The 14,627-nt window shown below is 38.7% G+C and overlaps 2 protein-coding genes across 5 annotated transcripts in view; one reads left to right on the forward strand and one right to left on the reverse strand.

Annotated features, from left to right (window-relative positions):
• Positions 1 to 14,627, reverse strand: part of IL7 (interleukin 7) — a 29,406-nt gene that overhangs the window by 14,079 nt on the left and 700 nt on the right. For 2 of the 4 annotated variants that reach the window (XM_087931435.1, XM_026706054.2), the window contains exon 2: positions 10,952 to 11,026. In XM_087931435.1, coding sequence (XP_087787561.1) covers positions 10,952 to 11,026 — 75 coding nt within the window. Of the gene's footprint in view, positions 1 to 10,951; positions 11,027 to 13,170; positions 14,615 to 14,627 lie in introns of those variants that run through there. The other 2 variants (XM_087931433.1, XM_087931434.1) reach the window with 2 other exon arrangements.
• The window catches only part of STMN2 (stathmin 2), a 176,957-nt gene continuing 176,737 nt past the window's right edge, over positions 14,408 to 14,627 (forward strand). The window contains exon 1 of the mRNA XM_087931438.1: positions 14,408 to 14,540. The gene's annotated coding sequence lies outside the window, so the exon portion shown is untranslated. The remainder of the gene's footprint in view (positions 14,541 to 14,627) is intronic.

The raw sequence follows: 14,627 nt of genomic DNA on the forward strand, positions 1-14,627 counted from the left end.
TTCAGTGGACACATACTCAGGGTTCATCATGGCCTCCCCGCAAAGAGGAGAGACCACAAAACATGTCATTAACCACTGCATCCAGTCATTTGCGTGCCTGGGAAAGTCCTCAGAATTAAAAACTGATAATGGCCCCGCCTCTACTAGTACCAACTTTGCTACCTTTTGTAAACAATGGGGCATTTTGCACACATTTGGCATTCCATACAATTCTCAAGGGCAGGCCATAGTAGAAAGAGCCAATCTGACCCTAAAGAATGCTCTTGACAAAATTCAAAACTCGATGGGGAAACTCACCCCAGGGCTACCCACGCTGCAAAACAAGCTTAACTTGTGCTTATTTACACTGAATTTCCTGAATGAGTCTGGCACACCTGCTTCTTCTGCTGCCTCTCGACACTTTTGCTCTCCATCCAAGGATCCTCCTAGACCTCCAGTCTACTTCTGACAGTTGCCAGATCCCACATGGCATGGGCCAGCTGAACTTATAACCTGGGGACAAGGGTACGCGGCTGTTTCCTACAACAACGCCACCACCTGGGTCCCGGATGACAAGTGAGGACCACCTGGGTCCCGGATGACAAGTGAGGCCTTTTCTACCCAAACCAGCCTTGCCTACATCAGCATCATGAAGCTGCCCGCTGCATTCATCATTTGCCTCCTGGGTTTCCACATCGTTCCTGCTGATACGACAGCCACCCCATCCTCCTGCGACGCCTGCATCAAAACTACTCGCAGCAGAACGAAAACCCAATCCACCCTGATCTATCATACCTTGAAGCCTGAGTGCAACTCCATGACGGTCTCCCCTTGTCTGCATAACAACACTCAATATGCGCGATGTTACACTGCTGAAGGCATTCAGTGCTATGAGCCCAAGGCAGTGGGACCCATTACAGCATCCCTATATGTCTATGCATACAAAGGTGGCTCCAGTTCTGATCTTTCAGGAATGTTCTCTACCAGTCAAACAAAAAATGGGTACATAACCCATAATGTCACTCGGGGCGGGTACCAACACCTCAGTATGCTTTGATGCTTGCCTTGCCATCAGCAAAGATCAAGGTCCTAACGACGCTGCAGGAGTTACCTGCAGCTCACACAGCTGGCAGAGATCTTATCTACAGAAAAAGAAATATCTTTTTCAAAAGGTGTCCAGGACTAATGTGGGGGCCACCACTGTTTACAACTACTGGTACACCCCACCTATTGACTCTGCTCAAGTAAGAGGCCCTCAAAATATTAATATCACTGTTAAATCAAGCTCTACTTCATGTACCACTGACAAATGTAATCCCATTTGCTTGTACACTCACTTATCTGAATCTAAGGGGGTACAATATCGTTTTTTAGGTCTTGGTATCGACGGTACCGGACGTGACCCATATGGTTATATTGTATTGAAAATTGAGGTAGATGATAGTGGAAAAGTTATCCAACAAATTACTGATAGAATGATCAAGGTTGCGCATGTACCCGTACAAACATGGAATGGTCTTGATTTTAGAGACATGTTTGGATCCTGGTTCCCAAAATTGCCTGGTTTGCAAGCTATTGTAGCGCTCATTGGTATGATTGCTGCGGGATGTGTTGTATTGCCTTGTGTATTACCCATCTTTGTACGCACTATTTCTAACAATTTATCCCTCTTGGCTGAATAAAAAGCCACTGCGCAGGTAATGGCTCTCTGGAATCAACAAATAACTAACACATATGAACCACTGCCATCCGAAGATGAGATAGGAGAGCCAACCTGTGACGACCCAGACGAGGACAAGATGTTTGTGATGGTTGAAGAAGTCACGAACGCCGTGGATAACATCAGCATGCACAGCACTCTTGCCTACGGGCCTGACAAAGACTGTTGTTGGGACTAAAACACTCCCTGTCTCTTAAAAAGGAAAAACAGGGGAGATGTGGGAACTATGATTCTTTGTTCTTTGTGTACGTGCTAGGACAATGGAGCCTTCTGGTAGTTGGCTGGAACACGAAGCAAGGAGCAAAGACAAATTGTTGCCATTTCTTAACCAGAACTGTAGCAAACTTAAACTCTGCAGCCTTGTATGCTTTATGCGAATGATCAGTGCATGTTGTGTGATGTAATGCGTTTGTGATAGGACATTAACAAAATTGCTACATTAACAAAGATTGCTTCTAATAAAAGAGGGTTTTGCAGTTCTCTCTGCGCTCTCATCCCAAGACAACTTTGTGAAGTGTCTTCTTTTCATGAGAGACCACCACAATATACCAAAATCCTTCAGAAAAGCTCATCTGTAGGTACTGTGTTATGTATTATGTAGACATTATGGTCAGATATATTTAAATGTATCTAGGCTGCATAAACAGAGGGTTAGAATCAAGATCACGTGAAGTGTTAATACTACTTTATAATGCCTTGGTAAGACCACACTTGGAATGTGGCATCCAGTTTTGGTCTGGATGTAAATGTAATGTTACAATGTTAAAAAGATGTTGAGACTAGAAAGAGTGCAGAGAAGAGCAACGAAGGTGATTAGGGGACTGGAGGTTAAAACACATGAAGAACGGTTGCAGGAAGTGGTTATGTCTAGTCTAATGAAAAGGACTAGGGAGACATGACAGCAATGTTACAATATCTCAGTCAAAAGAGTCATCATATATGTACCAATAACAATTCCCAAAACCAGAAAAAAACAGGTTACCCATAACAATAAGGAAGCTTCAATCCAAAAAAGAGATCACTTTGGTGAAAAAACAAATCTGGTCATGTTGCCAACTTCAAAATCCGATACAAAAATTTATGCCACCAGATAAAGACTGGCTGCACCAATTATCACATTAAACAAGAGGAAAACCTTCTATGCACCAATTCCACCTGCACTTTCTACAATTTTGTAAACAACAAACTAAAAGACTCAAGGTCCATCCCACCCCTGAAAGGATCTAATTGTAAAGACTGTAATGATGACACCATTAAAGCAAACCTCTTTAACACATTCTTTGGCTTAGTATTTGTAAACAGCAATAGATCATGCCCAGAATTTCCTAGCCGAACCACAGACAACTACAATGATCTAATAAATACTGATTTTACAGAAAACAATGTTGAAAAAGCACTACGCAATCTAAAACCATCTCTATCTATAGGACTGGACGGAATATGTGCCTACTTCTTAAAAAAGCTATCCGCTGCCATAGCCGAACCTCTAAGCATAATCTTTGAAATATCTTTCAGGAACAGCTCCTTGCCAAATCTATGGTTGCTAGCCACGGTCATCCCCATTTTCAAAAAGGGAGACCCCAGCCTAGTTGAAAATTACAGACCAATCTCCTTATGCTGCATCACCTGTAAAGTCATGGAATCAATTATTCACCAATCCATTATCCTCCACTTAGAGACAAAAAACCTACTCTTTAATAAACAATGGTTTCAGAAAAAAAAAACTATCCTGTAATCTGCAACTCTTACACTGCAAAAACATATGGACTACACAACTTGATCAGGGCAAAACAATAGACGCAATCTACATAGAATTCTGTAAAGCCTTTGATTCAGTGGTACACGACAAACTACTACTAAAACTAAAATCTTATGGTATCTCTGGACACCTGCATAACTGGATAGAAGCATTCCTGTCAAACAGACAACAAATGGTCAAATTGGAAGTGTCCTACCAAATTCTGTACCTGTCAATAGTAGTGTCCCCCAAGGCAGTGTTTTAGGACCAACTCTCTTCATACTCTACATAAATGACCTCTGTGATCATATTAAGAGCAACTGCGTTCTCTTCACTGATGATGTAAAGCTCTTCAACACCACAGACAATACTGCTACCCTTCAAAAAAGACCTCGGCTATGTATCAGAATGGTCAAACAAATGGCAACTTCAAATCTCAACAAACAAATGCTCTGTCTTACATATTGGCAAAAAAAAATCAGAAAATAAAATACAAGCTAAATAGTCAAGACCTTGTTGATAATCCAAACTCTGTATTTATCTAAAATAATCTAAGTGCTAGAGCCCACTGTAACTACATAACCAAAAAGGCATTAAGAGTTGTTAACCTAATTCTGTATAGCTTTTTCTCTGATGATATCACACTACTAACTAGAGCATACAAAACATTTGCTAGACCAATACTTGCATACAGCTCATCAGTCTGGAACCCACATTACGTATCTGATATTAACACAGTTGAGAAAGTCAAGAAATATTTCACAGGAAGTGTGGTGGTCTGGCACTTGAAATGAGACGCAGGGAACCGTCTGAGCAAATGCCAGCCCTGAGAGAACCCAGGTACCAGCTTTTATTGAAAGAAAATGAAAGTACAAAATCAAAACAATGACCTCAACATTACCTCAGCAGCATTACCTCAGCAGGGCCTCAGCAGGGCTGCAGAAAGTCCCATGAGAATATCTAAACACGGAAAGTCCCACGGGAATGGCTCGGCTATGTACTATGAACTTTCACCGATATACCTGGTCTCTCTAAGCTTTGCAGACCAAAACAGGACCAAACACCCATCATAAAGGCAATACTGCCCCCATGAGGAGTGTTTGTAAAATCCCTAGATCTATGCATTAGCTGTACGAAAGACTTACAGAATATGATGAATAAGATATATTACCACAAGGAAGAATTCTCCACTCCTCTACTCATTGCAGAATACCTTATGCCACCAGACTTGAAATTCTAGACCTACAAAACCTAGAACTGTGCCGCCTTCAGTATGATCTAAATATAGTATATAAAATCATACATTACAATGTCCTACCTGTTTTTTATTGTCCCATAAAAAGGCATGCCACCTTGCTTGGAGGTCGTGGCCCTCAATTGCCAAAGTTCTTTTGTTTTTCAAATTTATCCATTCATTCACCCATAATAGTACTGCTGCTTGGTAATACAGTTCCCATTTTGAGAGTCCAAGTCCGCCTCTACTTCCACTATCTTGTAGCGTTTGTAAACTTATTACACCTCTACTTCTACTATCTTGTAGCGTTTTTAGACTTATTCATGCTTTTTTACCCAGCCATATGAATTTCGTAACTATGTTGTTTAGCTCCTGAAAAAAACTTAAATCTAATTTTATAGGAATTGTCTGAAAATAGTATAGTAAATTTTGCTAGAATATTCATTTTTATCGCTGCTATCTGCCTAATAAAGACAGTTGTAATTTCCCCCAGTTTGTCAGGTCCTTCTTTATCTGTTGAAGTAATTTCTTATAATTGTCCTCCTTTATAGAGGAACATCTCCATGATAGCCAAATTCCCAAATATTTAGTTTTTTTTTAACCATCTGCAATCCCATTTTTTCTTCTAAGTCTTTTTTCTGTCTTTCTGTCAAATTTTTAGCTAATATTTTGGTTTTTTCCTTATTAATTTTTAATCCTGCTACTGCCCCATATTCCTCCAATTCTTGTAATAAATTTATCCCTGTCTCCATTGGTTCTTCAATAAAAAACACCAGGTCGTCGACAAACACCTTTATATTCTTCTCCTTTAATCCTCAATCCACCTATTTCCGTGTTTTGTCTGATCTGGCTTAATAGCACTTCCAGAGTCGAAATGAAAAGTAGAGGCGACATTGGACATCCCTGCCGTACACCCTTCCTTATCTTAAAACTTTCTGTAGTCTCTCCATTTATAATCACCTTGGCTTTTTGGTTTGAGTATACAATGCTGATCATTTTTCTAAATTTGATTCTAAACCCCATATTCTCTACCTGTTGAATTAGGAACTGCCAATTGAGATTGTCGAATGCTTTCTGAGCATCCAAGGAAATCAATGCTGCCTGCTTTTCTGGGTGGGCCATAGTATTCTAATACATTAAGCACTATTCTTATGTTATTTCTTATCTATCTGGAAGGTAGAAAGCTGTTCTGATTTGAATGTATAAGATCATTTAGTACTACTTTCAACCTTTCAGACATTATTGTTGAGAATATCTTATAATCTACATTCAATAACGAGATTGGCCTATAGTTTTTAATTTGGTTGTGATCAGTGTCTTCTTTGGGGTTTAACAAAGTATATGCTTCTGTCCATGATTTGGGTAGCTTGGCATGCTCCAATACATCATTATACAGCTCCAACATCACTGGTGCAAAAACATTCATACAAACATTTATCAATTTCTGTAGGAAGACCACCTCGCCCTGGAGTCTTATTATTTTTCTGTTTTTTAACCGCCATATCTAATTCTATGGGTGTTATTTCTCTATTTAATATGTCCCTCTGTTCTTTACTTATTTTTGGTAGACCTTTCTCTTTCAAATATTGTTCTATATTTTCTTTGTTCATCTTATCCCCCTTGTATAATTGTTCAAAATATTTTTGAATATTTTGAATCTCTGCATTCAATATTGTAGTTTTCCATTTTCATCTCCCAGCTCTCTTTCTATTTTTAACTTGTAGGCTAACCACCTCCCAGGCTTATTAGCATGCTCAAAAAAATTCTGTTTCGCTCTTTTGACCTCCTTTACTCTCTCTTCCTGGTTCATAATATTTAACTTATGCTTAACTAGAATCATTTCCCTTCTCATTTTCTCATCTTGTGGTGTTTTTGGTAATCTGCTTTCTAACTCTTTAATCTCCTCCTGTAGCCTGTTTGTTTTCCCCACCTTTCTTTATTTCTTTTAGCCATACAGGCTATTGTTATTCCCCTCAAATATGCTTTTCCTGTGTCCCATAATATCTGTATTGAGGTTTGTTGGACAGCATTCTCCTTAAAAAATAGTTCCATTTCTGATTTAATTTTTGACACAATTTTTTTTCTCTTTTATGATCTGGAAGTTTAATGTCTATCATTTTTTCCTTCCCTTTCAAATTATTTTTAATGGATTGTGGTCTGCCCATAAATTTGTCATAATCTCTACTGCCTCTAATTCATTTCCTAGTTCTACATTCATCCACGCCATATCTAATCGTGACCACGACTTATACAGATTGGAATAGAAGGTATATTCTTTTTTTCCCAAATTTAATCTCCTCCATTGCTCCACCAGATTCAATTCCTGAGTCATCTCAAAGAAGGATGTTGGCAGGCTTTTCCTTTTCTTTTTATATTTTATACAACTAATATAATCCTTTCTTATGTCTGCCACTGCATTAAAATGCAGCACTATACATATATTTACTTGTCCAATTTCTAAAATTTTATTATGTAAATTACTATAGAATTGACTTTGATTTTCATTCAGGGCATAAATTACAACTAATAACATTGGTTTCTGACATATTACTAATTCAAGTATTAGCACTCTTCCGTTGGGGTCTACATATTTTTCTAATGCCTTTATTCTTTCTTTGATGTATACAGCTATCTCCCTCTGTTTCTGATCGGCCAGAGCTGTAAATAACCTTCCTAGTTTGGGGTACTCTAAGCATTTCCAAAACTGTTCTTTAATATGCACTTCTTGCAGGTATATTGTTTCTGCTTTTTGTTTAGCCAATCTCATTAGTATTTGTTTTCTTTTAATAGGTGAGTTCAGTCCATTGATGTTTAATGATATTAGCCTGGTTTCATCTTCCATCATCCTACCTACGGGTTGGTATCTGCCTTCTATTAATTCTCATATCTCTTTATGGGTGTGATCTTAGTTTCATTCCTTCCTTTTTTCCTTGTTCAATTTCCTCTTTACTACTTCTTGTTCAGTTTCTCCTAGTTCCTGTTGTTGGTCTTCTTGGCTCCCTGTCTCTAGCTCATCCCTGCTACTGCTTTCTTCTTCCATTCCTACTATTTGGTCATACAGGTCCTGTGCTTTATCCAAATTGTCTATTTTCAGCCTCTTCTCCTGCCATGTTACTAACATCCCTTCCAGTATAAGCCATTGTAATGCTACATTTCTTTTAATCAGTTGTGTTGCCAGAAATTTATAATCTCTTCTGTACTCACATACTTTCTTTGGGATCTGTTTTAAAATTTGTATCTCTTTACCTTTATATATTAACGGTTCATCCCTTGTTATTTTGTATATTATGTCCCGTACCTTCTTCCTAGAAAACCTAACATAGACTTCTCGTGGTAGTCTATTATGTCTCGCATAGCTGGTTTGAATTCTATAGGCTTCATCAATTTCTAGCAGGATGTCTCAACTTTCTGTCTGTAAAACTGGTGCAATTAGATCTGCCATGATAGTGCTCAGGTCTTCCTCTCTGTTCTCCATGAAATTCTGGAACCTCAAGTAGAAAGCAGCACGGTCCATTTCGAGATGTATAATTTGTTCCTCTAATTCTTTATTCATTGTCATGTCTACTTTGTCTTCTAACTTGTTGATGTTCCCCTTCATTTCCACATGGTTCCTTGATATGTTCTCCTGCATCTTCATCTGGTGCTCCTGCAACTTCACCATGTTCTCTTGGATTGCCAGCAATGATGTTTGTATTGTGTGCATGTTGGACACTGTACTTTGCTTTTCGGCCCCCAATATTTCCTCAATTGTCTTCTGGCCAGCAGGGGATGAGACTGTCAATACTAGGCTGGGTGATGTCTTCTTTGTCATTCTCAAGGTTGATGTTATGGCACTTGTCATGTTTTTGAAACTTCTATTTGCTTCTGCCCACACAAGCATCCACTTTATGTTCTATTTCAAAGTTTTACTTTGGTTGATCTCTTTTTTTTTCTTTTCCTTTCCTACTTGTTTATACTTGTTTTTTCTTTAAAACCTTCCCCAATTTATCGAGTTTTCCTTATCTTAAACATTTAAACCTTCCCAATTTACTGTATCCCTACCAATCACAAAACATACCTATCTACCTCTCAGCCAAGCTCTTTCTCACTATTCCTATCCTACTTGTCCTGTTTATATACATATTATAATTCCCTTTAATCCATATACTAAATGTTCTTAATCAATTCTATTAAATACTAAATATGTTAGATTTAACGTATGTAACAATTCATTAATGTTCCAATAAGTAAAATAACAATAGCACTCTTATCAATATAACAAACTAATTAATCAATATTTCTCTTACAGAAAGAAAGAAAAAGAAAATATGCTTATTGGTTATAAGTTAGAACTTAATTATGCATAGATATAGAAGTAGTATAAATATTTCAGTATAGATATATTAATGCAGATTATAATAAATTATAGTAGAGCACAGGATATAAATAGTGTATAACTATAAATATATAAGTCTTATCTTAAAGACATAATTAATCAAACAATATCTATAAATCCAGGTTTTTTTTCGCAAAGCTCCTTAGGTTTTTTCATTCAGATTTAGCCACCAATCCAAAGTTTTAAACTTAATCACTCACTGTCAGTACAGTCAGAAACTATCTTTCAGTCCAATTTCTATTATGTTGTCTCTAGCGTTCGTTCCTCCTCTTTCCTCACGTCTCAGCTCTATTTTCTCTTCTGCTACTTTCCGTATCTCTTCTCCATCTTACATTTCACACTTTCTCTTTGTCATTTCAATCTCCTTCAGTTCAGTGTCCATCTTGTCGATCTCCTCTCCACACCTCACAGGTCTCACCATCTCCTTCAATCAAATGTCTGTCCAGTCCTTCCACTTGCCATTCTTGCCACTTCCTTCCTTCTCGTTTCAATGCCTCTGCTTTCCCGGTTCCTTCTTTAAATCTTTCAAATCCTCTTTCTTTTTTCCGTATCTTCCTCTGTATATCCACTCATCTTTCCTCGCCACCTCCTGCCATACTAGTATGACAGGCACTTTCACTTTGGGTTTCAGGAGTTTCCTTACACGGCGGTGAACAATCGCCTTTCATCTCACCGTTATCCAGGCTTCCCCTCTATTCCACTCGCCTGTCCAGGCTCTTCACACCCCTGAAGGGTCCCCAAAGCAAAAGAACGGGTTCCAGGAACCGAAGAGACCATTCTCCTTCTCCCCTTTCACCATGATCTCACCACCGGAAGTCCCCAGTGCTACCACATTATAAATTATATTTCATAGACTGGGAATAAAATTCTTGGCTGAAGCATATTAAATGTCATTGGGAATTTTGAAGATGAATTTTGGGGGGTTTAGAGACAAAAATCCAGAACAAATATAGAATAAAATTAATGTACTTTACTATGACATATTCATGCTTAAAATATGTAACTTAAGTGAAATGAACTTAAATTCTAATATTGCAGGAACGTAAATATAAAGTTAATAGGATAACTGAGACCTGGCAGAATGATTCTCAGAATGTAACAGGTGAGACATACAACTTTTTCAAAAGGAATAGAAGCAGAAATTGAGGAACAAATGTACTTTATGGTAAAAAATAGCTACATATGCTCAGAAATCTAAGGAAATGAACTTGTTGATCTTGCTGAAAACAAACAGTTCCAATAAATGAAGGAATGTTTTATCTCTAGTACTACTCAGCCTATAGAAGAGATGGATTATCACTTGTAAGAGCAAATGGAAATTCTTTTGAAAATCATGCAGACACAAATTTTGGCAAGCACAATTCAAATTTTAAAAAATGATGAATATATCAGCTTTGCAAAAAGATAGCATTATGCCATTTCTACTACGGTTCACTTTTCTCTGATAACAGTATATATGTTTCACTAAGCCATCATGAGAAGCTGGGGGAATTGAAGATTCAAGTCAGGCCTGACAGAAATATAAGGCAAAGGGTTAGGGCCTTGTTCTTCAAATTTACAGCGCCAAATCATCCACAAGCACTGCTAGTTGTCTAATCAAACGCCATCTGTTTCCTTGAGAAAGTGAAAAAATGCAGGGATTACATGCAATAAATGGGAAGATTTTAGATTTGACAATAAATTGTTGTTCTCTAAGTATCATGAAATTAATGGAATTATTACTAATATTCAGCATCTCTATCAAAACATACCATTGTTAAATTTGGGCATTTTTTTGTTTCATCCTAGTATATTGGAGGAACCCTATGGACAAAATACATCAAAGAATTTTATAAAGTGCTCCTGATTAATACAATTATAATTAATAATGTACTGCAGCTTAGACTTGAAAACAAATATACAAACCAGAGTGAGGTATCAGGCAGGATACCAGAGGATTCAGATCCTGTGTTCGGTATTCTTCCACATTTTCATGAATGACTTGGATGAAGAGAGAAAGGGAACATGTATTAATTAGAACTACAGATGACATAAAAGTTATCACAAAGACAATATACTAGAATAGAAAAACAGCAAGCAAAATTATCTTGAAAGGTTAAAGAAATAGATTAAAAAGAACAAAATGACATTAAATAGAGATGAAATCTTTTTTTTGCTTAGAAAAGGGAATCGAGCATATAATAATAGGGTTTGGAACAATACATGTGAAAGTATGTTAGAATTACACATGATAACATGCTGAATATGAGTCACCAGTATGGCATAACTGCTAAAAGGCAAGCATAATTTTAGGCTGCTTCCAAAGAAGTTAAATTTCCAAATCACAGGAAGCAATAGTTCCATTTTAGTCTGCTTCCATTCTGAGACCACATTTAAGAAATAACCAGGAAAACTGAAAAAAATTCAGAGAAAAGCAAAACAGATGATCAGGAACTGGAAATTAAACCTTATATGGAAAGAATATGGCTACAGAGATTTTTCAGTTTTGAGAAAAGGTTACTAAGATTCCTACTAACAGGAACACACAACAGAAAGTCAAAGTCAACCTCTATTGTATCAAAGAACAAAGAGCAATGTTCTTCTCCTATCTCCTTATAAAAAGTTCAGTGTCAGCCGATAATGATTACAATAATTTTTGAAGCAAAAGCCAATTAGCCAGCCTGCCACCTGTCAGGGATTCTCTAGGGTGAATTCCTACTCTGAGCAGTGGATTGAATAGCATCCTGGCCTTGTATTTCTGTGAATATCTGAACATACAATGTTTATTGCAGGAGAATACAATAGTAGGATTCAATAAAAATGACAATACTATCAATATAGTTTTGATTTTTCTTCTGGTACACACTAACCATTGCTTAACCAACTTTTATTAAATAAACCACAAATGGCCAGCCCCCCAAAATTCAAATGAGCCACATAATGCCTTAAGCCAATGTAGAATCCAGATTTAATGAGAAAAATTCTATGTTGTGCTGCACATATTGAAAACACATGAGGCTGTAACTTCCTATGTAGCATTTAAACTGGGGTCCCAAATCCCAAGGCCATGGGGCACTATTGGGCCACAGCCCATTTGGGACTGGACTGTGCAAGAGACAGTTGAGCACATGCATGCAAAGCTCCCTTTGCACAAGCAGAAGGCACTTGCACTCACACGCGATGCTCCCCTCGTGCTTGCACATGAAGTACTCCTTGTGTAAGGGGTATGCCTACCTGCCACTCACAGGGAACCATTCCCCCTTCCCCTCCCACTAAGCCAGAAAGGTTGGGGACTGCTGATTTAGAAGATACATACTGGTAATTCTTTGCTGGCTCACCCTTCCGCCCAAATAAAATTGTTGCTTCAGAAAAAAAAGTCCCCATTTTATATTCCATTAGGCACTACAAGTAAACAGGTAGTCCTAAACTTATAATCATCACAGCACCCCCATGGTCATCTGATACTTCATTTAGTAACTGAGGTTACAATGACAATGAAAAGGGGACCTACAACTGGTCCTCACACTTATGACCATCACAGCATCCACACAGTCATCTGATCAAAATTCAGATGCTTGGCAATCAGCATATATTTATGATAATTGCAACCGCCTCAGACAACTTTTGACAAGTAAGAGAGAAGCCATTTAACGACCGTGTGATTCACTTAACAACTGCAGTGATTTGGTTAACAACCAATGCCAAAAATGTTGTAAAATCAGGCATGGCTCATTTAACAACCACCTTGCTTAACAATGGAAATTCTGGACCTAACTGTTCATACATCAAGGACTAGCTGTATATAAAAAAGCGAGGACACCAAGGAAGACAGCACTCTGACTGGGTAATCCATTGGGGGAGGATACTGTATCATTACTACAATACCAGTCATTGTGTGTGGAGGGGTACTGTTTCATTAACACAACCCTCAGCACATCTAGAAATAATTCTTAATTTCAACCTGCTCCAAAGCAGTACCTTAGTTCCTTACATTATTTTTGCAACCAGGTCAACAGTTCAGAGGGGTTAGGAATTCATGAGCAGGTAATAAACATGCAGTTGAGCAAAAAGCTGGCAGGAGCCAAGTTACACAGAAATCCCATGAATGAATGGCAAATGAATGGGGACCCACAGTTTATATATACCTTTGCAATACAGTATTCTGGCCATCAGCTGGCAGCTTTATTGAATCAGTGGGCATAGTTCAAATCATGATTTCTGGGAACTCAAAGCAAACATTGGAGCTTGGCAGTTTTATACTTCTCATTCAACCTTTATTCAGCGAAACTGAAACATGTTTCAGCTCAGACCCATGACTTCTGGAAAGCCTAGCAGAAGGAAGATAGCAGGCAGTCCCTAGATTTTAGTAGGCATTGCAAGCTTCTTTTCCCCTTTACCAGAGATTAAGCTTCTATTAAAAGAATGGGAGCAAAGATAAAACATATGTTTTTTCTATCATAATAGTTTAATAGAAAATGAACACTTTTTAAAATATTTAGCAAACATTCCAGGGAATGAAAACTACTGGGATTATATTGAGATAATGGCAATTCAGATCCAGTTACATTTTTCTATTTGACATTTGAAAAGAACAGGCTACCTGTTTGCAAAACTTCCACGGGAGCCTGATCTTGGCTCAAACTCTGTATGTCTACAGATCCACTCTAAATCTGTTATTGTTTTCTTGGGGTTTGTGGGGGGGTTTTTTTGTATGGAAAACCACAGGCTTCTATTTCAAACTTATCACAATTGTCATCTATTGCTAACTATCGGAAATTCATCTCAAACGTGACTGCCTTAGAAATATCAGCTTCATCGCTATTACCTTTTAATTTTATTTCATTTTTACTTTAGGAAGACAAAAAGGCAAGCCGAAAAGAAGATAGATAAGCCGAAAAAAAGAGCGCGAAAGATTCTCCCTCCTATCCTGCTCAGAGAGACTTGATTCAGCCTGAGTATTAGCTGATCAGCAAGGAAGCAGGGGAGTTTAAAGTCAAGCAGCAACAACTCTCCCCAAGCCTGCCAGTTGTTCTTTGCGCTGCTTTTCAATGCAGGGCTCGCGTACACAAGCCCCGATTCAGTTTCGGTCTGCGGAACCCACGCCGCAGCAGTTGGAACTTGGCCCGGCAGAGTCGGAAAGAGGTGGGTTTTCTCGGTATTTTGGGTGTGCAGCTGCCGGAGGCTTCCCAAACGGGAGCCAAACAAAAAACAAAAAAAACCCCAACAACCCTACCCCGAGGGTTATTGACAAGGGTTAGCTCCGACCTGCCTTGCTCTTCCCACTACATTCTGTCCCATTGCCTTGGCTTTTCCCCTCCGGACATTCCGGGTATTTTGTTCCCAGAGCTGCTGGGAATAAGGCGCTTCCACTTTCATTCTCTTAGAAATTGGGAAAGCACCGCGGGAGTCTAAGGGGATAAAAGCGAGGCGGAAGCCCGCAAAAACCTGACACCACACTCGGCGAAGCTGTTGCGGAGAAGTACGCCGAGGACGGCGCGGGCAGGGAAGAAGCCAGGTGGGTCGCAGGCTGAGGGGGGTGTGGGGAAGGCGCTTCGCTCGTCCGTCCGTCGGTCGATGCCTGGCCGGCCCAAAAGAGCGCAGG

The sequence above is a fragment of the Pseudonaja textilis genome, chromosome 3 (genome assembly GCF_049901715.1).
Source record: "Pseudonaja textilis isolate UNSWEBS1 chromosome 3, rPseTex1.2, whole genome shotgun sequence".
NCBI lineage: Eukaryota > Metazoa > Chordata > Lepidosauria > Squamata > Elapidae > Pseudonaja > Pseudonaja textilis.